The sequence below is a fragment of the Neoarius graeffei genome, chromosome 3 (genome assembly GCF_027579695.1).
Source record: "Neoarius graeffei isolate fNeoGra1 chromosome 3, fNeoGra1.pri, whole genome shotgun sequence".
In the NCBI taxonomy this organism is placed as follows: domain Eukaryota; kingdom Metazoa; phylum Chordata; class Actinopteri; order Siluriformes; family Ariidae; genus Neoarius; species Neoarius graeffei.
In genome coordinates, this window is record NC_083571.1 from 4647631 (window position 1) to 4666013 (window position 18383).

Here is an 18383-nt window from a genome sequence, read left to right on the forward strand (position 1 = left end):
AAACTCCACACAGAAAGGCCCTCGCCGGACCCAGGGTTCGAACCCAGGACCTTCTTGCTGTGAGGCGACAGCGCTAACCACTACACCACCGTGCCGCCCGCCAATTATTATTATTATTATTATTATTGTAAATATTCAGTAAAAAGGATTAGAAGAAATCCACCATTTGGTGAAGTGGCTTCATCTTACCCTGAAAAAATGAGAAAAATCCAACCTTTAATTGAAATAAATTTATTCAGAGAAAAACAAATCTCTCACCAAGAAGTATATTTTCAACAAAAACACATGTGCCACTATTATTGGCACCCCTGCATTTAATACTTTGTACAATCTCCTCTTCAGTAAAACAGCCCTGGGTGTCTCCTATAACATTTTATAAGGTTGGAGATCCAGAGCAGGGCATCTGACTGAGCCCATTCCTCTTTACACAATCTCCAGATCATCCAGGGTCCTCGACCCTCTTTTGTGCTCTCTCCTCTAAAGGGTTTTCACTGGGGTTCTGCTCAGGGGACTGAGATGGCCAGGGCAGAAGCTTGATTCTGTGCTCAAAGAACCATTTTAGTGTTGATTTGGACATCGGATCATTGTCCTGCTGGAAGATCCAATGATGGCCCGGTTTTAGTTTCCTAAAATGCAGAGGAGCCAGATTCTGATTTAAAATCTCCTGGTGTTTCATGGAGTCCATGAAGCCATGGACCCTAACAAAGTTTCAGGGCCTTTGGAGGAAAAACAGCCCCCAAACATCACAGAACCTCCGCCATGTTTTACATTGGATAATATTGGGTTCTTTTCATTTTCGCCATCCTGCTTTTTACTCCAAACCCACCACGAGTGTTTATTGTGGAAAAAAAGCTCAATTTTTGTTCCATCAGACCAGAGAACACAGTTCCAGTCAAAGTTGCCATAGCGTTTCACAAATTCCAGGAGCTTATGTTTGTGGTTAACTGACAGAAGAGGCTTTTTTCTGGAACCTTCTAAATAATCTGTTGGTATGGAGGTGGAGTCTGATGGTGGTTTTGGAGACTCGGAAACCCCAAGATTTTACTTTTCTTGTAATTCACCAACAGTGATCCTTGAGGATTTGTTTTGTCTCTCTTACCCTCCTCACTGTACGCGGGGGTAAAATAAATTTGGTTCCTCTTCCAGGTGAGTTTGTACCAGTTCCAGTTGGTGTCCACTTTTTTATTATTGCCCTAACAGGACAGGAAATGGACATTTTCAGGTGAGGAGCTATTTTTTATACCCATTCCTTCCTGACTTATGAAGGTCAATACACTTCTCCCTTATTTGGTTTGTGTGTCTCTTATCTTTCCCATGTTGATGTTGAGGGAATTTGGCCTCTGTGTCGCCTCATATTTGTCCCCCAGTTAATCAGGAAGTCATGGATAACAGCTTGAAAGTTCCTACACACTCCAATCAACTCAAACATGGACAATTTGCAAGGAGTCTCCAGTATTAGAGTTTTGCAACAATCAGATGTAAAGATGTAACTTTATGTTTTCTGACATCTTCCAGACAGAAGAGTTTACACTTTGTAGACATGCTGTGTTGTTTTTTCTCTTATTAACTTCAAGAGAGAGGAAAAAACAGGGGTTGTTGTTTATAGCTGCTATCGTATAAGTGAAAACAGGACTTTTCTGCAACTTACAGGGATCATAGTCCTTTTTACCTTTAAGGAGGTTATGTTTTCAGTGCTGTCTGACTGTCTGTCTGTCTGTCTGTCTGTCTATCTTTAAGCAGGTTTGGGCAAAACCTACCAACCTGATTTCCATGAAGCTTGGTGGAAGGGTGTAGCATGGTCCAAGGAAGAAAGCATTAAATTTTGGAGGGGATCCAAGTCACGGGGTGGATCCATGAATTTAGTATCTCTTTCGCTAACGTTGTGAAATCTGGCATTTGGCTTTGGTGGAAGCCTGTGTTCAACAATGCCATACATCATACATCAAATCTGGTAGACGGCAGTAAAGTTCAATAGTGACAAAACATAGCCAGTGTAGAAACATGATGACTTCATATTACAGTCCACAATCACGGGTACCAGTAATCCTCTGGGATACACATGTAGAATAGTTTCTCAAACGGAGACCACTCGGGGACAGTGGTTTCAAAATATGCCTTAATGTGAAACAAACAGGCTGCAGAATCGTTGCCAGTAAGTGTGACTCATCCTGTGGTTGTGGTTGCAGATTTGCATATCATAGAAGAGTTGACTTTATCCTTAGTGGAGGTCTGTGCTCTTTGAGTGCCCTTTGAGTTTTGACATGCAATACTTCACGAAAAAGGTTCTTCACTGATTCTATGGATTGTTAAGAATATGTGTATGAAGACTTACTGTAGAATATACTGTATTACTAGCAAGTCATTTTTTAAAAACCTCTTTTCAGTGCATCAAAGATTTTTGACCAAACCTCACAACAGAGCATTTACCTTTCAGTGAGGGTCTCATGTGGAACCTCTGTAGGAAGCTAAAAATACTTGAGGAACCTTTTTTCTGATTTTTTTTTATATATAAAAGGAAACATTAAATGTGTTTCGCGTCTTCATTTTGGCCGACTGAGCATGCTCATTAGGGTGAAAAAAGCTGCCAGCAGTGTTTCCCATCGGCAGTCGATTTCCTTTCCTCAAGTTCTCAGGGAAAGAGTGAATTCACCAGGTCCGGTCAAAATGCTAATAACGTGCCTGTTTAAACTCTAAGAGCCGACACTCAACAGAATTCCTGAACAAATTATTAATATTCAGCATGACACGCATGTGTAAACAATAGCTTGGCTGTCCTCTGGTTTCCATGTAGCATCTGGACTGTTTCACTTTAACATGTGTGAGAATTATCCCAAATTAAGGATCTTCCAGAAGAAGATTTTAGGCTCTGGTTTCAGTTCCTCTTATCTAAACACTTCACACTTTGCAAAAACAAATGACAGTAGTGATCTTTCTCATTCTGTTTACATCATCTAAACATAATGCACAAAAAGATACACTAGAGCTAGAAGTATCCAACTACAGTATGAGATTTCCCATGATTCATAGCAGAAGCTGGTTTTATATTCCCAGTTACAGCACTGTTTACACTCTCAGTTTCAGTAGATCAGAGGAATTGTGGTGTTTTATTTAAACAGAATATAATACAAATATTCAGTATTCAGTACACTTCAGTATTCTCTACACTTCAGCATTCCATATACTTCAGTATTCAGTACACTTCAGTCTTCATGACATTTCAGTATTCAGTACACTTCAGTCTTCATGACATTTCAGTATTCCATACACTTCAGCATACAGTATTTTTCAGCATGCTGTACACTTCAGTATTCAATATATTTCGCTATTCAATACACTTCCGTATTCGTTCCACTTCAGTATTCAGCAAACTGTAGTATTCCAGACACTTTAGTATTCTGTACAATTTAGGATTCTTTATACTGTACTTCAGTATTCTGTACATTCAATATTCAGTGTACTTCAGCAGTGTACACTTCATTAATCTGTACACTTCAGTACCTCATAAATTTCAGTATCCAGTTCAATTCAGTTTTCAGTACACTTCAGTATGCTTTATAGTTCACTATTCAGTACATGTGAGCATTCTGTACACTTCATTATTCTTCACACTTCAGGATTCTGTAAACTTCTGTATTCTGTACACTTCAGCATTCAGTACTTTTCAGTATTCCATACACTTCAGCATGCAGTATTTTTCAGCATTTTGTACAATTCAGTATTCAGTGTATTTCACTATTCAAAGCACTTCAGTATTCAGTAAACTTTAGTGTTCAGTACACGTCAGTATTCTTCACACTTCAGTATTCAGTAAACTTCAGTATTCTGTACACTACACTATTCAGTACACTTCAGTATACTTCACACTTCAGTATTCTGTAAATTTCAGTGTTCTCTATACTTCAGCATTCACTACGTTTCAGTATTCAGTACATTTCAGTATTTCCTACACTTCAGCATACAGTATTGTTCAGCATTCAGTATACTTCAATAATCAGTATATTTCAATATTCAATACACCTCAGTATTCAGTAAAAATATTCTGAACATTTCAGTATTCTTTATGCTGTACTACAGTATTCTGTACATTCAGTATTCGGTGTACTTCACTGTTACCTATACTTCATTAATCGGTACACTTCAGTATTTCTTACATTTCAGTTTCCAGTTCATTTCAGTATTCTGTACACTTTAGCATTCTGTACACCTCAGTATTCTGTACACCTCAGTATTCTTCACGTCAGTAGTCTTTACAACTCAGCATTCTGTACACCTCAGTATCCTACACACTTCAGTATTCTTTAAACCTCAGTATTCTGTACAGTTCAGTATTCTTTACACATCAGTATTCTGTAAACTTCAGTATTCTGTACACCTCAGTATTCTACACACTTCAGTATTCTTTAAACCTCAGTATTCCGTACACTTCAGTATTCTTGACACCTCAGTATTCTGTAAACTTCAGTATTCTGTACACCTCAGTATCCTGTAAACTTCAGTATTCTTTACACCTCAGTATCCGGTAAACTTCAGTATTCTTTACACCTCAGTATTCTGCACACCTCAGTATTCTGTACACTTCAGTATTCAGTAAACCTCAGTACTCACTAAACTTCAGTATTCTTTACACCTCAGTATCCTGTTAACTTCAGTATTCTGTAAACTTCAGTATTCTTTACACCTCAGCATTCAGTACACTTCAGTATTCAGTACACTTCAGTGTTCCTGATGATCTGATTTAGTCAGCTAGTAAAGCTCTCGTTAAGAATTAATGAAGATGACCTCATGACTTATTCTTGTATACTCAGGTTGGTATTTCACAATAAGCTCTTTAATTTCCCAGCCTTATCTGAGCATCTGGCCTGGGAGCCCAGGAGCTTTTTATGTGCTTTATCTCCAGGCTTTCTGGGTCTACAGTGTGTTGGTGATTTCTTGATTCTCCCAGCTGCTCCCCTGACACTGTCTTATGGATTATTAAGATGAGGAACATCACAGAGATGAAATGCAATGATGCTTAGTCTCATATCACCTTAGAGCAATGTGAGAGTACCTCCAACCATGAAGCTTTATCCTGTCCTCAAAACCCACTAGACTTTCTACCAAATTAAAAACACAATACACAAAGGCAGAATGCTCTTTAACCATGGTTGGACAGAAATCAAATAAATAATTACTCTGAATTGGAGCAACAGTAGTCTGAGTTTAGATGGAATTGGGTGGGGAGAAAGGTTCACTGGATATGTTCACAATAACTATCTGTATCAACAGAGGCTCAGAGAAAGAGTTAGGAAAAATCTGAATAATAAACCCGGCAATGGTCAGTCAGTAGGTAAACACAGGTAAACATGGGCTAAACAGAATCCAAAAGTGAGCTTGATAAACAAGATAATGCAATCACTAAAACAAACAAACAAACAAACCTGTGAATTTACACAAACCAGGAAGACTCGCAAGACTTCGCAACGAGTCAAGGGAAATGCACAAGGATATATAATAAGGAAACAGGACATAAACTGTCATGTATTCCCCCTCGCACAGGCTCAATTCCACTGGACAAGGCTGCATTGCATTCTAGACAATGTTTGCGATTTCACCAGAAGCGTCCCAGAAGTGTTTCAGAGGTGTCCCAGAAGTGGCTCTTTACTCCGCTCTATTACTGAGTGCAGAATTATTAGGCAAGTTGTATTTTTGAGGATTAGTTTTATTATTGAACAACAACTATGTTCTCAATCAACCAAAAAGACTCATAAATATCAAAGCTGAATATGTATGGAAGTTAGAGTGGGGTGTTTTTAGTTTTGGCCATTTTAGGAGAATATGTATGTGTCCAGGTAACTTTCACTGTGCAGAATTATTAGGCAACTTAATAAAAACCAAATATGTAGCCATTTCACTTATTTATTTTCACCAGGTACACTGATATGACACCTCCAGATTTGCAAATAAACATATCTGACATTCAAACACAAAACAAAAACAAATCAGTGACTAATATAGCCACCCTTCTTCATGAGGACACTCAAAAGCCTTCCATCCATAGATTCTGTCAATTTCTTTATCTGTTCACGACCAACATTGTGTGCAGCAGCAACCACGGCCTCCCAGACGCTGTTCAGAGAGGTGTACTGTTTTCCCTCTTTGTAGACCTCACGTTTTATAATGGACCACAGGTTCTCTATGGGCTTTAGGTCAGGTGAACAAGGGGGCCATGTCATTATTTTTTCACCTTTCAGACCTTTACTGGCTAGCCACGCAGTGGAGTATTTGGACGCATGAGATGGAGCGTTATCCTGCATGAAAATCATGTTCTTCTTGAAAGATGCTGACTTTTTCCTATACCACTGCTTGAAGAAGGTTTCTTCCAGGAACTGGCAGTAGGTCTGGGAGTTGAGTTTGAGTCCATCCTCAACTCGAAAAGGTCCAACAAGCTCGTCTTTGATGATACCAGCCCATAGCAGTACTCCACCTCCACCTTGCTGGCGTCTGAGTCGGAGTGGAGTTCTGTGCCCATTACTGATCCAGCCACAGGCCCATTCATCTGGCCCATCAAGAGTCACTCTCATCTCATCAGACCACAGCACCTTAGAAAAATCAGTCTTAAGATATTTCTTGGCCCAGTCTTGACGTTTTATCTTGTGTGCCTTACTCAGTGGTGGTCGTTTTTCAGCCTTCCTTACCTTGGCCATGTCCCTCAGTATTGCACGCCTTGTACTCTTTGACACTCCAGGAATGTTGCAACTCTGGAATATGGCAGAACTGGATGCTAATGGCTGCTTGTTAGCTTCACGCTTGATTTTCCACAGATCATGTGCAGTTATTTTGCGCCTTTTTTTTTCCACACGTTTCTTTCGACCCTGTTGACTATTTGCAATGAAACGCTTGATTGTTCGGTGATCACGTTTCAACATCTTCGCAATTTCAAGACTGCTGCATCCGTCTGCAAGACATCTCACAATTTTAGACTTTTCAAAGTCTGTCAGATCTCTCTTCTGACCCATTTTGCCAGAGGAAAAGAGGTTGCCTAATAATTATGCACACCTGATATAGGGTGTTGATGTCATTAGACCACACCCCCTCTCATTACACAGATGCACAGCACCTGATATACTTAATTGGTAGTAGGCTTTCAAGCCTAAACAGCTTGGAGTGGGACAACATGCATTAAAAGGATGTTGTGGTCAAAATATTCACTTGCCGAATAATTCTGCACTCAGTGTATTTTGTCACAAGAAACATTCAAACTGCAAGAGAAGCAAAAAAAAAAATCAAGGAAAAATTACCAAATCAGTCAACAAAACCAGGTAGACATAACGGACTGAGGATGGAACAAAGCTGGATGTCACAGAAGCACACCAGGTGGACTCCATGCCTATTTAAGTGCTGTCTGGTGCTTGGTCATGTTGCCACATGCATTTTGTTTTGGTTCATGTCTGGTCTCTGCCCATCTCTTGCCATTGGCTGTCTTCCATGTGTGTCATTACATTAATGCCATTTACGGTAGCGGACGTTCTTATCCAGAGCGACGTAGAACATACTCAGAGCAGCCTGGGGGGCAGTTGGGGGTTAGGTGCCTTGCTCAAGGGCACTTCAGCCATTCCTGCTGGTCCAGGGAATCAAACCTGTGACCTGACACCTTTCTGTTTTAGCCAGCATGAACTTTTTTGTGCTCCAGTAGCTCTTTTGTAGGGTTGGACCATATGGGCTAGCCTTCGTGTTCCCATGTGACTCAATGAGCCTTTGACACCCATGACCCTGTTGCCAGTTCACCGGTTGTCCTTTAGATCCTTGGACCACTTTTGGTTGGGAACACCCCACAAGATGTGCCATTTTGGAGATGCTCAGACCCAGCCATCTCGCCATCACGATTTGGCCCTTGTCAAAGTCACTCAGATCCTTTCACTTGCCCATTTTTCCTGCTTCCAATACATCAGCTTCAAGAACTGACTGTTCTCTTTCTTGCTGCCGAATATATCCCACCCCTTGACAGGTGCCATTGTAATGACCTAATCAATATTATTCACTTCTTCACATGTCGGTGGGTTTAATTTTATGGCTGATTGGTGTATGACTGGTGTTGGAAGATCAAATGTGTGTTGAGGATCAAATCTAAAACCAAATTTACCATGCCTATGGAAATACTAATGCAACAAATTTGAGAAACATTCTAAGTTTTCTGAGAGTATGTGACTACTTTTTTGCTGAAGTGGTAGAAATTGGAAAATTATGAAAAAATGGAGAGAAATATGTTAAAAGCCCCGAAACAGGATATGATTAGTGATCTCTGGAGTACAAGTCTGAATAGGAGCAAGGACATCTGACCTCATGTTGTTTATAACTTAGATAATATTTACCTCATGTTCTGTTTAGCTACATTAAGAGCACTGAGTCTGGTTCTAAGTGTGACGTGTCCTTCCTCAAATTCACCCAGCTGAAGGTTTTGGGGAAGTGACACATGCACTTAGACATGAGAAAGATAACAACATAAAAATGACGTAATGAAATGTGAACAGCCTTTAATGTTCTATCTGTAATTTGCAGAACTAATTTAGAACACTTGAGTGAAACTGGGAAAAGAGCTTTAACATAATCACATCTGTCAAATGGGTAATTGCTTGTGAATGGATAAAGAATTAGACGCTGACGTGTAAATTAAATCTGTGGTAATTATCAAAGCCAGCGTTTCTCCTGACAGGTCAAGTTACAGGAAGTGACAGAAGAAAAGAACTACAACGAATAACACAGAGCTCATAAACATCATACTGGCACACTGATCACTAACACACCACAAAATATATTTAATAACAAATCAAAAATAAAGCTGCGCATGCCTTTTATTAGGAACGGTGGGCGTGACTTTGATTAGGACATGTGGGTGGGACTTTGATTTGGACAGATGGGCGTGACTGATTTAGACAGGTGGGCGTGATTTTGATTAGGAAAGATGGGCATAACTTTGATTTGGACAGGTGGGCATGACTTTAATTAGGATACATGGGTGGGACTTTGATTTGGACAGATGGGCGTGACTTATTTAGACAGGTAGGCGTGATTTTGATTAGGAAAGATGGGCATAACTTTGATTTAGACAGGTGGGTGTGACTTTAATTAGGATACATGGGTGGGACTTTGATTTAGACAGGTGGGCATGACTTTGATTAGGATATTCGAGTATGACTTTGATTTGGACAGGTGGGCTGGACTTTGATTAGTATACCCCAGTATGATTTTGATTTGGACAGGTGGGCATAACTTTGATTAGGATACCCAAGTATGACTTTGATTTGGACAGGTGGGCTGGACTTTGACTAGGATACCCCAGTATGATTTTGGTTTGGACAGGTGGGCTGGACTTTGATTAGTATACACCAATATGACTTTGATTTGGACAGGTGGGCTGGACTTTGACTAGGATACCCCAGTATGACTTTGATTTGGACAGGTGGGCTGGACTTTGACTAGGATACCCTAGTATGACTTTGATTTGGAGATGTGGGCGGGATTTTGATTTGGACAGGTGGGCTGGACTTTGATTAGTATACCCCAATATCACTTTTATTTGGACAGGTGGGCTGGACTTTGACTAGGATACCCCAGTATGACTTTGATTTGGATTAGACAGTTGGGCATGAGTTTGATTAGGATACCCGAGTATGTCTTTGATTTAGACAGGTGGGCTGGACTTTGATTAGGATACCCCAGTATGACTTTGATTTGGACAGGTGGGCTGGACTTTGATTAGGATACCCCAGTATGACTTTGATTTGGACAGGTGGGCTGGACTTTGACTAGGATACCCTAGTATGACTTTGATTTGGAGATGTGGGCGGGATTTTGATTTGGACAGGTGGGCTGGACTTTGATTAGTATACCCCAATATGACTTTTATTTGGACAGGTGGGCTGGACTTTGACTAGGATACCCCAGTATGATTTTGATTTGGACAGGTGGGCTGGACTTTGATTAGTATACCCCAATATGTCTTTGATTTGGACAGGTGGGCTGGACTTTGATTAGGATACCCGAGGATGACTTTGATTTGGAGAGGTGGGCTGGACTTTGATTCGTATACCCCAGTACGATTTTGATTTGGACAGTTGGGCATGAGTTTGATTAGGATACCTGAGTATGACTTTGATTTGGACAGGTGGGCTGGACTTTGATTAGTATACCCCAGTATGATTTTGATTTGGACAGGTGGGCATAACTTTGATTAGGATACCCAAGTATGACTTTGATTTGGACAGGTGGGCTGGACTTTGACTAGGATACCCCAGTATGATTTTGATTTGGACAGGTGGGCTGGACTTTGATTAGTATACCCCAATATGACTTTGATTTGGACAGGTGGGCTGGACTTTGATTAGGATACCGTAGTATGACTTTGATTTGGAGATGTGGGCGGGATTTTGATTTGGACAGGTGGGCTGGACTTTGATTAGTATACCCCAATATGACTTTGATTTGGACAGGTGGGCTGGACTTTGACTAGGATACCCCAGTATGACTTTGATTTGGATTAGACAGTTGGGCGTGAGTTTGATTAGGATACCTGAGTATGTCTTTGATTTGGACAGGTGGGCTGAACTTTGATTAGGATACCCGAGGATGACTTTGATTTGGAGAGGTGGGCTGGACTTTGATTAGGATACCCGAGTATGACTTTGATTTGGACAGGTGGGCTGGACTTTGATTAGGATACCCCAGTATGACTTTGATTTGGACAGGTGGGCTGGACTTTGATTAGGATACCCGAGTATGACTTTGATTTGGACAGGTGGGCTGGACTTTGATTAGGATACCCCAGTATGACTTTGATTTGGACAGGTGGGCTGGACTTTGATTAGGATACCCGAGTATGACTTTGATTTGGACAGGTGGGCTGGACTTTGATTAGGATACCCGAGTATGACTTTGATTTGGACAGGTGGGCGACTTTAGGACATGTGGGTGTGATTTGATTGGGAAAGATGGTTGGGACTTTGATTTGGACAGATATTTGGACTGGTGGGTGGGACTTTGATTAGGATGGGTGGGCGTGACTTTGATTAGGACAGGTGGGCATGACTGAGTGAAGCAGGTAGGCATGGCTGAAAATGTAAAGTGCATATATAAAGAGCAAATGATCAGTTTAAGAGTTTTTTATGTAAACACACAGACGCAGTCACACAGAGGTGCTCTGAATTCTCTTTAGGGATATAAGGACACACCCACATTCCATATATGGACACACCCAAGTGCATTCATGTCAGTTAAGAGCAGCCCTGCAGAAGTTTCTGGACATTTGGATGAGTGAGGGCACTAAATTAAACCTTACCTCTTGATAGCCTTGTAGCAGATGATGACTGTGAGGAAAAGGAAGACGACTGATGCACAGCTCACTGTCCCCAGCACCAGAATCTCCACCTCTCTTCCCCAGGGCTTCACAGGAGGAGACACGCTGGATGGAGCCACTACAAGACATGAAAGCAGAGAGAACTAAATGAGCGAGGTTGTGTGGAGGCAGATGCTCCAGTGTCTCCTCTGTCACCTGGAAAGCTCTGGGGTGTTGTTAGGAAACTGCAGCGCTTTGCACCACTCCATTCATCATCCCCGTATCCGAGAGGTGCTTTCACTCGGCCCATTACGCAGCACAAGATTAGCACTTCAGGCTAAGCCACGCCTCCTATGCCACTTTGAAGCTTTCCTGCGGCTGTCGTGTTTTATCGAGTGCGGATTTTAATGGCGGGAGCGGAGTTAACGGCCCTGTTCATTCGCACGATCACACACAAGTGCTGCATCGTCCTCTTTTTCTCACTGCTGAGCTCCAGATTCAGCATTTTCCTCTCCTCATTAGCATACACAGATACACTATAGAGAGTTCATTAGCACCAGAGAAATGCTAATGGCTCCCTGAACTGGGCGAATTGTTTATTTATCCATCTTCAGCATTTAACCAAAGGTCAACACTGAGATGGGAATTTTTTCAAAGCGTTCCTTCCTTAAACCCAAGCCTCGACACAAACCTGTTTACAGATATTCTCTTCAAGCTCACGCCTTGTTTTTTTCTGAAATCAAGTTTACCTCGAAATCAAGTTCAAGAAACATGTACTGTGAATGTCATGAACAGATTTGCTGGAAGGATGTAACTGTAAATGTTTAAGACAAAATGAATGAACTTCCTCCACAGAAGGAGGTCAAGATGTTCCAGATGAAACAAAAGCAAGTGCAGCCTGCATTACACGTACCGTATGCACACGGTGTGAATTAAAGCTAATAGGTGAATTAATTGCCCTGTTTATCTCCAGGGTGAATTAAATCCATACACACAGCGCTGCTATTTAATGAGCTGATCCCTGCTGAGGAATAAACCAGGAAATTACCCCAACTCACGTATTGATCAAAAACCTATGAAAAACCTCAGGTTTATCAGGTTAGCAAGCAGTGAACGCACCACAGTTTCAGTGTTTCTTTTGTGGATTGTGTTGATGCATCAATTTTTTATCATTCTGCTTATAAAGCGAAGTGATTTAAAGCCTTGTGCATTTTCTGGCCATGTTATAAAATGTGTGAGCGATTTACACATGGCATTAGTATTAGAACTAATATTATCTCATCTCATTATCTTTAGCCACTTTATCCTTCTACAGGGTCACAGGCAAGCTGGAGCCTATCCCAGCTGACTATGGGCGAAAGGCGGGGTACACCCTGGACAAGTCGCCAGGTCATCACAGGGCTGACACATAGACACAGACAACCATTCACACTCACATTCACACCTACGCTCAATTTAGAGTCACCAGTTAACCTAACCTGCATGTCTTTGGACTGTGGGGGAAACCGAAGCACCCGGAGGAAACCCACGCGGACACGGGGAGAACATGCAAACTCCGCACAGAAAGGCCCTCGCCGGCCACGGGGCTCGAACCCAGGACCTTCTTGCTGTGAGGCGACAGCGCTAACCACTACACCACCGTGCCGCCCTACTAATATTATTTACAAATAAAAAAAGACCCTCCAAACAGTTTTTTCTCATCTAGTGTGGTCGTCATCATCATCATCATCACCATGAACATCATGACTACCACTACCATCACCACCACCAACAAAATCATCATCATCTTCATCATCATCATCATCATTGCCACCACCGTCATCATCACTATCACCACCATCATTATCATCACCACCACTATCATCATCATCATCATCACTACCACCATCGTCATCACCATCAACATCTTCATCACCACCACCATCATCATTATCTTCACCATCATCATCATCTTCTTCATCACCATCATCATCACCATCATCTTCACCATCATCTTCTTCATCATCACCATCATCATCATCACATCTTCATAAGTATCACCACCACCACCATCTTCATCACAATCTCCCCACTACCATCATCATCATCATCACTACCACCACTGCCACCACCACCATCTTCATCATTATCACCACCACCATCATCAACATCTTCTTCATCCTCACCATCAGTTCAGATCCTTCCATATGCTATTTGACTATAAACATCCATTCATCCATTATCTGTAGCCGATTATCCTGTGCAGGGTTGCGGGCGAGCTGGAGCCTATCCCAGCTGACTATGGGCGAAAGGCGGGGTTCACCCTGGACAAGTCGCCAGGCCATCACAGGGCTGACACATAGACACAGACAACCATTCACACTCACATTCACACCTACGCTCAATTTAGAGTCACCAGTTAACCTAACCTGCATGTCTTTGGACTGTGGGGGAAACCGGAGCACCCGGAGGAAACCCACGCGGACACGGGGAGAACATGCAAACTCCGCACAGAAAGGCCCTCGCCAGCTGCTGGGCTCAAACCCAGAACCTTCTTGCTGTGAGGTGACAGCGCTAACCACTACACCACCGTGCCACTCTGTTCGACTATAAACAGAAGACCCAAATTCATACTTAACGGAAAAGGAACAACAAAAATAACCAGGATTATAAAATAATAGTCAACAGTCATTTGTTCTAAAATGTAATTGTTTCTATAGTAACAGCTCACTTACAGGGATGTGTAGGGCGCATGCTTCATACAAATCTATTTATAAACTGTAGATGTGGTGAAGTTTTTTGGAAGATCTATGGAAGGAGTCTCCAGTGTCAGAGCAGAAGCTGGAGATCTTACAGACAGAACAGTTTCTGCTTCTTTGTGGTATTTTTGGAAATATGACAGACAGCAATTTTGTCTCAGAGAGGAGAAAAGAGCGGCTGGTGAGGGATCAACTGTTTCTAAATGAAAACAGGAAACTAACGTGTTTCATGGAAAACATTAACCACATAACATTCTGATGTGTCGTAATTTCATCAATAAAAATGGTAAAACTTGCTAAATTACTGTGGTATAAGAGGAATAAATCACTTGGGACATGCAGTTATAGGAAATGAATCAACTACTGTGTGTGTGTGTGTGTGTGTGTGTGTGAGAGAGAGAGAGAGAGAGAGAGAGAGAGAGAGAGATATTAGGCTTGATATGGTGTGTGTACATCCCAGTGGAAGGAGATTTAAAGTGAAGTGATGTGTGTGTGTGTGTGTGTGTGTGTGTGTGTGTGTGTGTGTGTGTGTGTTAAACAGCAGTGGGTGTATCACAGATAACCTGATGGGACGGCAGCTTTATTAAATTAGACTGTTTTTATACCAGCTCCCTGCTTTAATGCAGTTACACAGCTCTGGCCTTCGCCAACTAAACTCATTTCATAACCAGAGGACCAACAGACCCCATACATACACAACAACAACAACAACAACTACAACAACAACAACAACAACAGCAACAACTACAACAACAACAACAACAACTACAACAACGTGAGAGAACTCCTGCAGATCAATAACTATTGAACACTGTGTTGGAACAGTTTCAAACTTTTTTTATTTACTGAGAGAACAGTGTATGGGGAGTGAATAATAATAATAATAATAATAATAATAATAATAATAATAATAATCATCATCATCATCATCACCATCATTATAAATATTCACGTTTATATTCATGAAATAGTTTATTCTCCACAATAAAGGTAACAAATTCATAATACCAAAGAAGGTAAATAAGACTCAGACACGCCCATCACTCAGACACACCCATCTCTTACTCAGACACACCCATCACTTACTCAGACACGCCCATCACTCAGACATACCCATCTCTTACTCAGACACACCCATCTCTCACTCAGACACACCCATCTCTCACTCAGACACACCCATCTCTCACTCAGACATGCCCATCTCTCACTCAGACACGTCCATCACTTACTCAGACACACCCATCTCTCACTCAAACACACCCATCACTCACTCAGACATGCCCATCTCTCACTCAGACATGCCCATCTCTCACTCAAACATGCCCATCTCTCACTCAGACACGCCCATCTCTCACTCAGACACGCCAATGCTTCTCATTCAGACACGCCCATCTCTTACTCAGACACACCCATCTCTTATTTAGACACGCCCATCTCTCACTCAGACACGCCCATCTCTTACTCAGACACGCCCATCTCTTACTCAGACACGTCCATCACTCAGACACGCCCATCTCTTACTCAGACACACCCATCTCTTACTCAGACATGTCCATCACTCAGACACACCCATCTCTTACTCAGACACACCCATTTCTTACTCAGACACGCCCATCTCTCACTCAGACACACCCATCTCTTACTCAGACACACCCATCACTCACTCAGACATGCCCATCTCTCACTCAGACACGTCCATCACTCAGACACACCCATCACTTACTCCAACACACCCATCTCTCACTCAGACATGCCCATCTCTCACTCAGACATGCCCATCTCTCACTCAGACATGCCCATCTCTCACTCAGACACGTCCATCACTTACTCAGATACACCCATTTCTTACTCAGACACACCCATCTCTCACTCAAACACACCCATCACTCACTCAGACATGCCCATCTCTCACTCAGACATGCCCATCTCTCACTCAAACACGCCCTTCTCTCACTCAGACACGCCCATCTCTCACTCAGACACGCCAATGCTTCTCATTCAGACACGCCCATCTCTTACTCAGACACACCCATCTCTTATTTAGACACGCCCATCTCTCACTCAGACACGCCCATCTCTTACTCAGACACACCCATCTCTTACTCAGACACGTCCATCACTCAGACACGCCCATCTCTTACTCAGACACACCCATCTCTTACTCAGACACGTCCATCACTCAGACACACCCATCTCTTACTCAGACACACCCATTTCTTACTCAGACACGCCCATCTCTCACTCAGACACACCCATCTCTTACTCAGACACACCCATCACTCACTCAGACATGCCCATCTCTCACTCAGACACGTCCATCACTCAGACACACCCATCACTTACTCCAACACACCCATCTCTCACTCAGACATGCCAATGCTTCTCATTCAGACACGCCCATCTCTCACTCAGACACGCCAATGCTTCTCATTCAGACACGCCCATCTCTTACTCAGACACACCCATCTCTTACTCAGACACGCCCATCTCTTACTCAGACACACCCATCTCTTACTCAGACACGTCCATCACTCAGACACACGCATCTCTTACTCAGACACACCCATTTCTTACTCAGACACGCCCATCTCTCACTCAGACATGCCCATCTCTCACTCAGACACGCCAATGCTTCTCACTCAGACACACTGCTGTATCTCACTGACATGCCTATGTGGCTCATTCCGACACAATGATGTATCTCACTCAGACACGCCCATCTCTTACTCAGACACTCCCATGCTTTTCATTCAGACACGCCCATCTGTCTTACACAGACACACTGATGTATCAGACACGCCCATTTGTTTCACTTAGACACACCCATGTGTCCCATTAAGACATGCTATGTGTCTCACTTGGTCTTTTTTAAAAAATATGCAGGTTTTTTTATGGTGTACTTTTTTTTGTCTGCAGTAGGAACATCAGACTGAAATTCATCGAGTGCACAGCGAGCTCTGTAATAATTTCCTGACGGAAGGTTTCGATGCAGCTGTGGACGATGATGGTAACGCAGTTCAGATGCACTGAATGTACACAGCATTATTAAACAGCCACATGTTACACTGAAACATAAATTGTGTCCTGAAATCCTTCATTGTTCTAAATTTATCCTGAACTGAAATCAGCTCGTTTCTAAAAGCGCTGCTTCTCATTCCAGTTTGTGAGTCACACTGAAATGAAGAACATCAAACTGACAGCAGTTACTCAGTCCATCACTCCATCACTCCATCCTCTTCCAAAGCATCATTCACCATCTCCACCGCAGACTGGCAGCATTGGGTATCTCTCTCTCTCTCTCTCTCTCTCTCTCTCTCTCTCTCTCTCTCACACACACACACACACACACACACTCTGGATGACTGCATGATAGGAACACTTGTGGGTTTCCATCCCAGTGGGCGGCTCATCCACACTCACGACAGCGTGGAGCAGAGCAAAGGGCAACGCCAAGCCTGCAGGCACCGCAGCCTCCCCCGGACTACTACTGTTAGTCATCATCAGGCTCACAATCCCTCCATCCCTCCATCACTCCATCACAGATCAGCAACAAAGAAGAGATTCCATAAAAATGAGGTCGCAGTGTTCCACATTCATTTATAAAAATACATAAAGATGTGAAAGTGGAAAGAAATGAAGGCTCATATTAGAGTAAGTGCAGGAGAACGAGTGGACGCTGGTGTAATTATTATTATTATTATTATTATTATTATTATTATTATAGGCGCATACTGACACAGACACATATGTCTATATCCAATATTCAAAAATGACATGAAACAAGAAAAGCTGAAATCTGAGGTGTGGAGAAAAAATGGAGTCAAATTTCTTAATGATAATAATTATTTCTACACTGTTCCTCATGAAAAATATTTTAAACACATTTTCTATGAAATGCTGCTACCCTAAATAAATAAGTAGAGAATAAAGATGATGGAGAGCATAATAATGATCGAGATGATTGAGATGTTGAAGATGATGGAGATGATAAAGATGATTGAGATTATTGAAGTAAAGATAATAGAGATGACTGAGATGTTTGAGATGATGATGATGACTGAGATAATAAAGATGATGAAGATGATTGAGATGTTCGAGATGATGATGATTGAGATGTTGGAGCTGATGGAGCTGATAAAGATGATGGAGATGATAAAGATGTTGGAGATGATTGAGATAATAAAGATGATGGAGATGATTGAGATGTTCGAAATTATGGAGATGATAAAGATGATTGAAATTTTGGAGATGATGGGGATGATAAAGATTTTAGAAATGCTTGAGCTGGAGATGGAGATTATTGAGATGTTGGAGATGATGGAGATCATAAAGATGAT

The 18383-nt window shown here is 42.0% G+C and overlaps 1 protein-coding gene across 1 annotated transcript in view; it reads right to left on the reverse strand.

Moving 5' to 3' along the window:
- The window catches only part of prima1 (proline rich membrane anchor 1), a 68003-nt gene that overhangs the window by 38441 nt on the left and 11179 nt on the right, over positions 1 to 18383 (reverse strand). Inside the window, exon 3 of the mRNA XM_060915766.1 lies at positions 11312 to 11447. Coding sequence (XP_060771749.1) covers positions 11312 to 11447 — 136 coding nt within the window. The remainder of the gene's footprint in view (positions 1 to 11311; positions 11448 to 18383) is intronic.